The sequence below is a fragment of the Vicia villosa genome, linkage group LG1 (genome assembly GCF_029867415.1).
Source record: "Vicia villosa cultivar HV-30 ecotype Madison, WI linkage group LG1, Vvil1.0, whole genome shotgun sequence".
NCBI classification, from domain to species: Eukaryota; Viridiplantae; Streptophyta; class Magnoliopsida; order Fabales; family Fabaceae; genus Vicia; species Vicia villosa.
The window spans coordinates 199,899,403-199,913,824 of NC_081180.1; the positions used below are offsets into that span (position 1 = coordinate 199,899,403).

At 36.5% G+C, this 14,422-nt stretch overlaps 2 protein-coding genes across 2 annotated transcripts; one reads left to right on the top strand and one right to left on the bottom strand.

Moving 5' to 3' along the window:
• Positions 1 to 562: 562 nt before the first annotated feature.
• LOC131662595 (uncharacterized) lies at positions 563 to 1,249 on the bottom strand. Its single transcript, XM_058932416.1, has one exon. It carries the CDS (start codon positions 1,247 to 1,249, stop codon positions 563 to 565), a length of 687 nt encoding a protein of 228 aa, XP_058788399.1.
• Positions 1,250 to 10,098: 8,849 nt separating this feature from the next.
• Positions 10,099 to 10,788, top strand: LOC131662610 (secreted RxLR effector protein 161-like). Its single transcript, XM_058932427.1, has one exon. It carries the CDS (start codon positions 10,099 to 10,101, stop codon positions 10,786 to 10,788), a length of 690 nt encoding a protein of 229 aa, XP_058788410.1.
• The last annotated feature ends 3,634 nt before the right edge of the window (positions 10,789 to 14,422 follow it).

Sequence of the window (14,422 nt, forward strand, 5' to 3'; positions counted from 1 at the left end):
TGCTGTTATTCGAGTTAGTGTGTTGCTCTGATACGTAGCACTCGGGGGGATAAAGCGATTGTTTAATTTATTATTTTACTTGCTGAATTTTTAAGTGAATTATGTTTTAAATTGTAACTTAAAGTTACCGTGCAATGATGCTACGACTTGATTTGAATATTTATGAAGTTTGATGATTCCGCTGTGAGTTAATTATTTAATTTGAAAAAAAAGTGATTTTTGAATAATGATTTAATTGTCCATTTTAAGTTACGTGCTATGTATCTATATGAAGGAAAATAAGTCGTAATTGTTTTTGAATGACAAATATGTGATACCTCAAATGAATTTGTTTGGAATTTATACTCTGATTTTTATTATAAATTATCGGGTAGAATTGGGGTGTTACAACTAGCAGCACCAATAATCAACGATAGTAATTAAAAGTATTACTAATGAAATACGCACCTCCAGCATTCCTGTCCTCATTAGCTGTCTGAGTTCCAACTAAAGCGAACACTTTTCCACTTCCTGGTTCCCTTTTTGGTTTCTGACACTTGCTACTAATATGCCCTTCTTCACCTCAGTTGAAACAGATAACTTCTTTATGCCTACAATCAGTAGTTACGTGTCCTATCTTACCATAACGGAAACATCTTTTCTCCCCAGCAGTACACACATCACTCTTGTGACCAGGTTCTCCACATTTGAAACAAACCACGCTAGCAGGAGCTCCTCCCCCACTAGTTTTCTTTCCATTAGCCACTTCTGCTTTTCCCTTTCCAACTGGAGCATCATAAGGTGTGCTACGATTCTGCTTGCCTCTCCTATCCTTGACAAGTTTGTAATGTGCATTATGATCTTCTTCATAAATCCTGCAACTATCAACCAGATTAGGAAAGATACGAATCTTTTGATACCCAACAGCTTTCTTAATCTCAGAGCGCAATCCGTTCTCAAACTTGATGCACTTTGAAAACTCAGCACCTGCTCCCTCATAATACGGGTAGAACTTAGCCAACTCAGTGAACTTTGCAGCATACTCTGTCACTGACATATTCCCTTGTTTCAGCTCAAGGAACTCAATCTCCTTCTTACCCCGAACATCTTCAGGATAATACTTCCTGAGAAATTCTCTGCGGAAAACAATCCAAGTGATCTCTTCACCAGCAACTTCCAATCTCTGACGAGTCTCTAACCACCAGTCATCAGCTTCGACTGCCAGCATATGAGTTCCATACCGAACCTTCTGCGCCTGAGTGCAGTCCATCACACGGAATATCCTCTCAATCTCCTTCAACCACTCCAATGCGCCGTCAGGGTCATGCTTGCCTTTGAAGACCGGCGGATTCTCTCTCTAAAAGGTTGCTAAACTGCGAGATCCTGCATTTTCATCAGCATTTGGCTGATTTGCCAAAGCTTGCGCCATAGCCTCCAAAGCAGCAGCAATCGCAGCATCGTTTCTACCAGCCATCTCAACTAAGCACTACAACATAAACAACAGTCAAATAAAGTAATTAACAATACTCGATCGTTAACTAACTACGACTCGACAACTGGCCGGCCGGACCGACCTGCTCTGATACCACTAATGTAACACCCCAAATCTACCCAATAATTTATATGGAAAATCAGAGTATTTAAAAATATTTCATACGATGAAATAGGATGTCACATTCATCATTTAATTCACTTACGGCAATTACGCCTCCACATAGATACATAGCACTTAAACGAAAGCGGACAAATCATAACATTAATTTAATCCTCAAAAACACCTCATCAAATAAATTACTTCGCAGCGGAATCATCAAACTTCATAAATATTTAAATCAAGTTGTAGCATCTTTGCACGGTAACTTTAAGTTACGATTTAAATCAAAACTAAATAAAATTCAGCAATTAAAACAATAATAAAAACAATCGTTTTATCCCCCCGAGTGCTACGTATCAGAGCGACAACCGACTCAACTCGCGACAGCTAATCCTTCACTCACTATCATCACCTGCACGTTACCAGTATAAAGGCAACGGCGAAAACACGCAAAGGGTGAGATATCAAACAATATAAATAAAGTCATGATAAAGAGCGTATTACGGTTCAAGTCATAATATATATCTCACGTCTCAATTTCAATCACAAACAATTCAAAAATCAAAATCACATAATCACGCACAACGTCGCAATAAAGCAAATGGATGAGACACGACTAATGCATCATGCATGTGGTACCCAGGGCTTCAGCCCCCATCGCCAATTGCCAGATAATAGAGGCATCAAAACAGGCATAAGCCTTCGTCGCTGTTTTGCCAATCCAGGCCGTCGCTACAACATGCAATTTATGAGACACTATGAAATGCAACAACCACAATCAATCACAAAACAACGTCGCATAAGGCATTTGCCTACGTCGCCAAAATATATCAATCATTATTGATAATTACTCGTCACTTTAATTTCCTGCAACATCGCAAAATTCACAATATCTCAAAATATGCAACAAGTCAAAACATCGCCGAAAACGTCGTCAATTTACGGATACCGAATCAATCCCGGTCTCGCCTAAATTATTCTACTTGGTTAATTAATTCCGGTTCTGTTTTTAATTAAGTTATTTATTTTTGTTATGGACATGTTCTAAAATTGTTTCATGTTACTTTTAAAGTTGCCCCTGCTGTCAATTATATAGTGATACAATTACTTAGTATTATTCTACTACACTGTTACCTTAGTATAACACTACTACCAAAATATTCCTACCCAGTAATATTTCCTGAAACTGTAACAAACCTAACTCTGCTACTTGGTCAATTTAGACACTGCTATGACCACTACACCCATACCAATTTCTTGAATCAATTGGATTTACTAATTCTGTTAAAACTTGCTCTAATTTCCACTGCTAGTTTATATACTTATTATTAATATTAGGTGGGTCACTTAACCCTTCATCTATCTCAGTATGCAATTATACTATGGCTACCACTTATCTAGTATATACTAAAACAAGGTTACTACTTAAAAACTATGTTCATGTGTTATTCTCCTAGATTTCTCACGTGGGCCAGGGAGAAGTAAAAGAAACAAGTTTGAATGCATCTACCAAAAATCTATTATAGCTCTTACTAAATTATTTATTTATTTAATTATGTTTCAATTTCAATGTATCAATGTACCAGACTACTTAAAACATAGCACTTGCATATATATTTATATATATGTGTAGCATTCCGAACGGCAACGCATTCTCCCCATCTTCATGTGCCAGTCGGCACTGGCGACAACAACACCAACCTCCGCAGGGCCACCCGGTCCCCAGTTTAATTCTAAATTTCACCATCGATTTATTTCAGACCATCGCCCATAACTGAGACACAATTACATTAATTGCACAAATAACATAATTTCACAGGTAATTTCAACACAGATATACACAAAACACTCACATATAACAGAAAATTCAATCGACACATAGAGACTATAAAATTTCTCAAACCCACATACAATCCATCATGTCCCTATTTATAGAGCAAGAACCCCACCCTTACCTGAATTTATGGTCTCTAACAGTTTCCGGTTGAACTCCTAACTCTGGTTCCGGCGGTGTACTTTTTCTCTTCTACGTATTAACCTAATTTTTCTACTACCACTACTATTTATATATAACCTCACTTATTATTATATTAATAAAATAAACCAATTATTCTATTAAACTATTAAATCAAATAATCCAATAGTCAAATGGACCAACTAAAAACACCTCCTTATTCTACTAACACCAACCAAAGTAAATAATATTCTAACATCCAAAATATTATTTTCTAACAATAGTCCTCCAACTAAAATTAATTCATCATAATAATAATATAATCTCCTTAATATCATATTACTATAACCAACCGTTAAATACGATAATGCCTTTTAATAATTAAAATCAGCTTATTAATCCAACAATTCCCAACTTCTATTGAATTCTGACAAATAAATTGTTAATAATTCATTTAAATAATTAAATGAATTTCCGGGTGTTACAGCGCGCGCAGGAAATCAATTTCCTATAAAGGGAAATCGATTTCCACCTTGTTTTTGTGGCAAATTTGAAGTCTGCACTCAGGAAATCGATTTCCAGTGAGGCATAATGTTTTTTTCCTTGTTTATGCTTGTTTTGCCTTCCTTCTTCCTCTACTTAATTAATATCATTGGATCTAGGATGTTGATAGGTTTGAAATGACCAAATCCATAATATTAGATGAATGATATTAATGATAGTGTGAGTTGATTTTACTTTATGCATTTTTATTCTTCTTATCCTTCTTTTTTTTTCTTTTGATCGATGAAAGTCTTAACACCATGAGAATTCTTATGGATTCTTGGTAAAGATTAGATCGCTACCTATTTTTTTTAGTGCAGTATTGCTTTCGGAGAGTGATCTACATATCGCTTCTCTCCCATGCATTAGCACATAAAGTTTTGACCGTCCTCATTGTAGGGTGATTTCTACATAAATCATTTGGCCATCTGCTTAACATAGCGCAATATTTCGTGTCCCGAATAAAAAAAGATCAAACATGGAAGAGAATTGTATGCGGTTGATTTAAGACTTATGGAAGTTTATCGTGTAGTCGTTATGATTTTATCAAGCATCTGATAAATTTCCATTGAATTTAAATCGGAGAACATCCTTCACTTACCATCGATCTTTATTACTAACTTTGATAACATACTTGACAAGTTTCAAGATGGTTATTTTTAACATCTAACAATTGACTTTAATTTCCGCACTTTACTATATTGCTTGTTATTTCTCGCTTTATGCTTTATTTTATCATTTCATCATGTTTATGTTTCCGTCGTTTTCTCTTTGTCCATTAGGACGTTTATAATATGCTATTTTCTTTTTTTTTTCCATTTGGACGTTTTGTTTATGTTTCCGCTATTTTCTTTTTGTCCACTTGGACCATACTCTATTTTTGTGCCAAAACACTAATACACAACAAAAATCTAAAAAATACTTAAGGCCTTATGGACTATTGGTTACGATCCTGAGCATTTTGGATACTTGGACTTTTGGACTTAGTACCTCTGGACCCTGTTATTCTGTTGTTACTCTGTCGTTATTCTGTCTGGCATTGGACTGTTGTATGTTTATGTGTGCAGGTATTTCCTTGAAAGCCCTTGATGGTTAATTCCAAGGCGTCGTGATAAGAATTTTACCCAAAAACAGCCGTTACTGTACACAATTTTCGTCAAAATTTTAATGTGCTTAATGTAAAGTGGTGCTAAAGATAATAAGTTCATCTGGATCCCCAAGTGATAATGTGTTGGTTTAGTATTGATATTCCAAAGGATGGGAAATCTACCTTGACTCATAATGTCAAGTGTTGGCTTCTTATTTTGGTTAGACTGTTTCTTTCCTTAGCTTTTATTTTACGCATTATGATAGCCTCTTCATCTCCTCCCCTTCTTAGATTTTCAAAATCTTCTCCCTTTTGCCAAAACCTTCTTATGTTTGTAAAACCTCTTTAAAAACCTTTTTTCTCTAAAATATCTTTTGCCCTTAGTGGCTTTTCTTCAAAAGTTTAGACACGATTAATTGTTGTAGTAAGTTGCGAAACCCCACGATTTTGAAATTGATTGATATAATGAGATCTTTTCCGCATGAGAGAGCTAGTGGCATACTCGTTGATTTCCATCCGATTTCGATCCCTTCTTTCATTTGCGACGCAAAGAACTCATTTGTTCTCATGCTCAAGATCAATGGCTGAGTATTCTCTCCGATGACGATAAAGTGTTTATTCCTTTTAAAAACCGTTTTTCCCTTTAAGCGGGAACTACATTAGCTCTGACTTCTCCAATGCACCGAGGAGGTATGTAGGCACAAGGCTTAATGCTTTTCCGAGCTTATTTTAAAATTTAAACAAACCTTTTCTTTTCACACACAACATCTTTTTAATCAACACATATTTTCAAAATGGTTCCAGTAGAGTACTACAGATATGAGTGGTCCTTAAAACCTTCCCCTTGTATAATCAACACCCGTACTTAAGATCTCTTCTTTTTTGTTTTAAAAAACAAACTTTGGGTTTTATTGGTTCTTTTCCCTTTTCCTTTCAAACAATAAAGCACGGTGGCGACTTTCACTGAAATATTGAGTCGAGTCAATATAATGGCTTCGATCTTAGATTTTCGCTGCTACTCCAAGAATGAATTGTTAGTTATTATTATTATTAATAATATTATTATTAGATTGATTAATTATATATTTGTAAGGGTAGTTAAGTCTTTCTCAACATTTAGTATTTATACTTTGGTGTAACCCTTACTTTTTATGTTTTTGTTCATTATATTGAAACCCTAATTCAAAGGGTGTTTCTCCTTCTCTATGTTTATATATATTTACAATTGTTAACATGGTATCAAAGAGCTCGGTTTGATTTCAGATATATCATAAAGTGGTCCATATATTATTTTTAAGATGTTTATTCGGTGAAGTGTTTGGTTTACGGTGCTGTTTCATTGAAATTTTATGGCATTGGTTCATTTGAAGCTGACGGCGTGACTTGGTGGTTTGGTAATGTTTATTAGATATTTGCTTGCCTTTCTTTATTATTCTCTTAAAATATATTTGGGATAATCATTCTTGTGGCAAAGAATTCAACACGTTGTTGTTCTTTGATTTGTTTCATTGGCTAGTTTGGTTACTTTGCTATTCCTTGTTATTTTTACGGTTAAAAAAAACGACAAATGGGAGATACATTATTTTTTGATACAATCACCGAATTTTTTTTGGGATCAATTTCATTTTGTATTTTGCTTAATTGTGGTGCTTTGGTTATTTCATAGTTGATTAAAATGAATAATGAAAAAGATGACTCTCTTCAGTCAGTTAGTGTCCAACTCATTGGAGACAATTATTCCGATTGGAGTTACGTGATGAAAAATTTTCTAAAAGGAAAAAGGATGTGGAGTTATGTTGATAGATCCTCGGTTTAACCTACATATAAAAAGGATGAAGCAAAATATGCACAAGAGTTGGAAACATGGGATGTCAGTAATTCGAAGATTCTTCCTTGGATCAATAATTTGGTTTCTCACTCAATAGGTGAGCAACTAGCGAAATATGATACTGCTAAGGAGGTTTGGGACCATTTAAAATGTTTGTATGCTCAATCTAATTTTGCAAAATGGTATCAGTTGGAAAGTGATATTAGAACTCTCAAACAGAATAAGATGACCATTCAAGAATTCTATTCAGCAATGACTAATTTGTGGGATCAATTGGCTCTTATGGAATCGGCTGAATTGAAAGTTGTTAAAGCGTACACTGATCAAAGAGAAGAGCAATGTTTGGTTCAATTTCAGATGGCATTTTGGGATGATTTTGAGGGACTTCATGGGGGTATTCTGCATCGTAATCCTCTTCCTAGTGTTGATTAAGTTTTTAATGAATTGTTGGCAGAAGAAATTAGACTCAAGTCCCACTCAAATTTGATTCCAGATAAAGGAGTTTTATCCACTCCTTCGTCTGTATTTGCTGCTCAATTTCACAAAGGAAAACCACAAGGTAGGGTTGGGCTTGGTATTGATGAATGTTCTTTTTGCAAGGAGAAAGCTCATTGGAAAGCACAATGCCCCAATTTGTTGAAAGCAAATAAGAAAATTTTCAAGAGTCCATCATCAAATGTTGTTGTTGTTGCTCCTACTACTGTTAGTTTTGGTTCTGATCGTGCATATCCATCTAAGACTTCTTCTCAAATATCTGATATTACAGAGCAGCTTCAAAGGCTTCTTGCCACTCAGTCACGTGTCATGTCTGCCTTCTCTACTAAAGGTTTGAACTCTTTTAGTTTTTCAGGTATATCTCCTTCCATTTGGATTCTAGACTCTGGAGCATCATACCATATGTCATATGATTCTAAATCATTTGTGTCTTTAAATGTTGCACCATCTATGTCGGTTATGACTGCTGATGGCACTCATATGCCATTAGCAGGCGTTGGTTCTTTCTCCTCACCTAATTTGTCATTTTCTGATGTTTATTATATTCCTAACCTCACTTTGAGTCTTGCTTCTGTTAGTCAATTGTGTGATTCTGGTTACTCAATTATGTTTTCTACCACTTCTTGTTGTGTGCAGGATCCTCATTTTGGGAGGCTGATTGGGACAGGCCGTAGACAAGGGGGACTTTATGTTTTGGATGAGTTGAGAGTCCCAGATACTGCATCATCAACCTCTACTTCCACAACTGATTTACTATCCTTTTTTCGTTTGAATTCTTCGTCTTCTAGTTTTTATGTATGGAATGACCGTCTTGGACATGTCTCTGCTTCAAGATTAAAGTATTTGGCTTCTATTGGAGCTTTAGGAAAGTTACAAACTAGTGATAACTCTGATTGTTGTGGCTGTAAACTTGCTAAATTTTCAGCTTTACCATTTAGTAAAAGTGTTTCCATTTCATATGTACCTTTTGACTTAGTTCACTCTGATGTATGGGGTCCATCGCCGCTTCTTACTAAGGGTGGATCTAGATATTATGTTTCGTTTATTGATGACTATACTCGTTATTGTTGGATTTATCTTATGAAAAATCGTTCAGAATTTTTTGACATTTATTGTATGTTTCGTGCTATGGTTAAGACTTAACATAATGTTATTATAAAGTGCTTCTGTTGTGATTTAGGGGTGAATATACCTCTAATAAATTTTCTGAATTGCTTGCTTTTGATGGTACAATTCATCAAACATCTTGTACTGATACACCTCAGCAAAATGGAGTTGCTGAAAGGAAACACCGTCACATTATTGAGACTGCTCGCTCCCTTTTGTTGTCTGCTTCGGTTCCTAGTGAATTTTGGGGTGAAGTAGTTCTTACTGCTGTTCATCTTATTAATAGAATCCCATCGCCTGTAACATCAGGTTTGTCTCCCTTTGAAAAATTGTATAACTCTATCCCTGATTATGCATCGTTGAAAGTGTTTGGTTCTACTTATTTTGTTCTTCGCCCCCAAGTAGAATGTATTAAGTTGTCTTCTCGTTCTGCTATATGTATTTTTCTTGGTTATGGGGATGTTCAAAAGGGTTATCATTGTTATGATCCTGGTACAAAAAAATTGTATGTTTCTCATCATGTTGTTTTCCTTGAACACATTCTTTTTTACTGTCTTTCTTGAGATTCTTACACTACTAACAATTCAAAACTCACTCATATCGATCCTTTTGACCATAATGATAATATTTCTAGTGATTATAGTTTTGAGAATTGCAGGACTGATACTACCAATACTCCAGATACTGACATCTCTCTTGTCCCCACGGTTACCCCACAACCTCCTGCAACTGTTGATCCTCCGCCTTCCCATTATCCCTCTCATGACCGTGAGTCTACCCAATTGCTTGATTTTGTCTATTCCACTTACTATCCTTCTTTTGCTTCTTTTCTAACCTCTATCTACAGTTTGTCTGAGCCCTCTTCCTATAAAGAGGCTATTCTTAACCCTCTTTGGCAGCAGGCTGTGACAGAAGAACTTTCTGCTTTGCACAAAATAGATACTTGGGAATTAGTACCTCTTCCTCCTGGAAAACATGCTATTGGGTCTCGTTGGATATACAAGATCAAAACTAAGTCAGATGGGTCAGTTGAGCGCTACAAAGCACGCCTTGTTGGTAAGGGTTTCTCTCAACAATATGGTAAGGATTATTACGAAACTTTTTCTCCTGTTTCTAAGATGACTACTATTCGCACCCTTATCGTAGTTGCACCTGTTCGTCAGTGGCATATTTCTCAAATGGATGTTAAAAATGAATTTCTAAATGGTGAACTTCAAGAGGAAGTTTATATGGTACCCCCACAAGGTGTTTCTCATAATCAAGGGGAGGTGTGTAAGTTGAAAAAGGCATTATATGGTCTAAAACAAGCTCCACGAGCTTGGTTTGAGAAGTTTACCACTGTGATTACATCTATTCGTTTTCGCTCTAGTGATCATGATTCTGCTTTGTTTGTCAAGACCACCTGTCATGGTCGTATTTTACTCTCATTATATGTTGATGATATGATTATTACAGGTGATGATATGGATCGAATTAATGATTTAAAATTACAGTTAGCCAAACAATTTTAGATGAAGGAATTAGGCACTCTTCGCTACTTCTTGGGCATTGAAGTTGCCTACTCTCCTAGAGGCTATCTTCTCTCGCAATCCAAGTATATTGCCAACATTCTTGAACAGGCTCGCCTTTCTGATAATAGAGTAGCACATAGTCCTCTTGAGTTGAATGTGAAATATGCTCCATCTGATGTTGTTCCTTTGCTAGATACCACTTTATATCGTACTTTGGTTGGCAGCCTGGTATACCTTACAATTACTAGACCAAATATTTCTTATGATGTTCATGTTGTTAGTCAGTTTGTTATCTCTCCTACTACAGTGCATTGGGCAGCTATTCTTCGCATATGTCGTTATATTCGGGGAACCCATTTTCAGAGCCTCATATTTCCTTCATCTTCCTCATTGGAACTTCGTGCTTATTCTGATGCGGATTGGGCTGGCGACCCCACAGATCGTAAGTCTACCACATGGTTTTGTGTCTTTCTTGGAGATTCTCTTATTTCTTGGAAGAGTAAGAAACAAGATATTATTTCTCGTTCTTCTACAAAAGCTGAGTACCGTGCTATGGCATCCACTACTACTGAAATAGTTTGGTTGCGTTGGTTACTTTCTGATATGGGTGTAATTCTTTCTGAACCAACTCCTATGTATTGTGATAACAAAAGTGCCATTCAGCTTGCCCACAACTCAGTCTTTCATTAGCACACCAAACAAATTGAGATTGATTGCCACTTCACTCGTCATCATCTCCAGCATGGGACAACTAATCTACCGTTTGTATCCTCCAGTTTGCAGATTGCTGATTTAATCAATCGATCTTCAGAAGTGGTTTCCTACCCAGACAAAGAAAAAACCTTTCCCCCAGATTGGTTCTTCTTTGGCTTAGGACATTGTGGGTTAATGTGACCTTCTTCACCATAGTTGTAGCAAGTCACAATCTTCTTCTTACAATCAGCAACAATATGGCCCACTTTTTCACACTTGAAACACTTCTTCTGATCGAGTATGCATTCATTCCTACGGTGCCCAGTTTCTCCATAGTTGTAACACCTGACAAAAGCACTGGAGTCTCCCCCACTAGGCGTCTTCCCATCAACAGCTTTACCTCTATCCATATGCTTCTTACCTTTTTTGTCTACCAACTCGCAAGAGTGAGATGGCTTCATCTTGATGTTATCTTCTTCAAATATTCTGCTACAGTCTACCAAATCAGCAAACCGTCGAATCCTCTAATATCTGATACCCTGCTTAATCTCATCGCGAAGACTATTATCGAGTTTGATGCATTTCGAGAACTCACCAGCCTCGTCATTGTTGTAAGGAGTGTATTACTTTGCAAATTCTACAAACTTGGCAGCGTACTCTGGAAATATCATATTATCTTGTTTCAGCTCCAAAACCTCAATCTCTTTCCTTTCCCGAACATCCTCAGGAAAGTATTTCCTCAGAAATTCTCTCTTGATTACAGCCCAAGTGATTGCTATCCCATCAGTATCCAGCTTTGTCTTGGTAGCAATCCACCAATCGTCAGCTTCCTCAGATAGCATGTGAGTACCATACCTCACCTTCAAGTTCTCAGCACAATCAATCACTCCAAAAATCCTCTCGATTTCTTTCAGCCACTTCTGAGCACCTTCAGGGTCATGATTGCCTTTGAACAACGGAGGGTTATTCCTTTGAAATTTCGACAATTGTCTGTTCTCCCCAATCACAGCACCATTGGCTTTTCCTCCCAGCACGCCAGCAATCATTCCCAAAGCCTCAGCAATTGCATCATCGTTTCTTCCACCTCTTCCCGCCATTGCTCTGCTTAAATCAAAAACAATTTAGTCAGAACAAAAGTATTGAAAAGTTAACTCGGGCTAGTCTCATACACAGGGAAGAATGACACTAAGACTCTGGTCACAACGACCAACTATGCTCTGATACCACTATTGTAACACCTTTCTAAACCCCGCGAAAATTAACTAAATATATCAGAGTAACATGGAATAAAGGTGCCACAATTCAAAATTTAAAAACAAACATCATATGTCATTGTCATGCCTTTACTGAGGAGATTCTACATAATTCATAATACTCATGTTAACACAGCGGAAAAATCAGTCATACGGATAAGTTCAACATCTTTGAAAACTATATCCCTCAAAACTCAAAATAAAACAAATATGTAAGGGTGACTCAAAACAAAATAAAACATAAACTCAAAACATCACGTTCCCTAGTGTTACAATATCAGAGCATGACACTTGACGCTAAACTAAACGCACTGACTCATGAGCTAATCCTCACCAAGTCGAAAAGCCGCTATCCTCAATCTGAAAATAAGAACATGTAAGGGTGACTCTCATCGCAATTAAAAAATATTATTGCATCGTAAATAATAACACATGTTAGTTATTTTATTCACCCAATTGTATTATATTCAGACAATTCACCAACACACAACCAACACATCATCAATTCATAACACTGAAACACATTCAATCATGTTATGAAAATCATGCATATGAATGAACTGACACTATGTATGTGGTACCAACATCATCAATGGGAATAACCCACCGATCGATCCAACATCTTCAGGATACGGCCCTGCAAGCACAAATTCCACACAATGGGAATATGCCCTTCATTGAATCCACAACATCATCTGGATTCAGCCATCAACATATGATTATGAATGTATGCAAACATATATGAAACATACTTATACCATCGTCAAGTCTATGAGTAACATCATCCAATATTCAAACCATCATCATCATCACAATCATCAAAGAATGTTTATATATATATTAACATCATTCAAATACAATAATATTATCAATCAACACAAAGGTTATTTCATCAGGTTCATCGTACTCAAAACGACACTCAAAACAGGCCAACGGTTTAAGAGTTACACGTCCTCAAACATTCAAAAAGTCACAAAACAACAAAATTCTACGCTCACGCTAGTCATACACGTACCATACGCGTATCAGCAGAGGCTGATTTCCACACAAACACACATAATACGCGTACCATACACGTATCAGCAGAAGCTGATTTCCATTAAAAACAGAGCACACGCATACCACAAGGCCATACGTGTACCAGCTCTTCATCATACGCGTACCATACGCGTACAGGCAGAATGGCATATTTTGTACGGGACAGGGCGCGTACCATACGCGTACGGCCCCTGGGGAGTCCCTCATACGCGTACCATACGCGTATCATACGCAAATGGAGAGAGACTTCCAAAAACCTACAACTCGAACCAGTTCGTCTTCCTCGCGTTTTACAACATTACAGGCTGCAATTTTAGATCTAAAACAACAATTTTGCACTCTGTAACATACAAGATTCATCTATCTTCAATACTCTATCACCCTATATCAATTTTCCTTATTATAATCCTAATTTATATTCAATTAGTTAGGGATTTACATTCATAGATTCAGTTCCATGGATGAACACAACAACACATCAAACAATCACCATATTCAAACCATAACATCAATCGACACACAATTATGCACATAATTCAGTATAGATATTCATCAATCATATAATCTATTCAATTTCATCCTAAACCCCAACCTAACATACAATCCAATTGACCTAAATAGTACCCCTAATCAATATTATCATCTAAAAATGCGATAAGAGATGCTAACCGGAGAGTCCCCCCTTACCTTAGCCAAAAGTTCTTGATTGGTCTCTCCCTCTACTGTTCTTCTTTCACGTTCTTCGAGTTCCCAATTCTTCAACTCTTCTTTTCACGTTTTATCCTCTTTTCCTATTTTCTTCTTATTTTATGAAAAATAACATATAATTTGTAAAAGGCTTTACTAACATAACACCCCTTCTTACTAACATCACACGTGGCCCAATACCATAAACCATTCTTTTTCCAATTATTTTCATAAAACGATAATTATTCTAATTATTAATTCAATTTCTAATTGAATTAAAAATTAAAATATACGGGTATTATAACTTGCCTCTCAACAGAGGGCTTAATCCACTATAACCAAACTTGATTACACCTGCACGATCATCCGTCGTGACTAACACTACACAAGCTACCCCCGAGTGACTAACCCCTAGATGACTGAACTGTTCAGTGATCTCAGCGAGATATAACGTTCATCAATCTAGTAACCTTGCACAAGCCAACTATTCGTGACTAACTGCAATGGACTGTTCATTAATTTGATCCACAGATATAACATCCATTGATTCCCGCACAGCTAACTACTGTGACTAACCCTGCACAACTAACCTGTTGTGACTAACCCTGCACAAGCCAACTACTCGTGACTAACCATAGAAGATGATCCGTTCA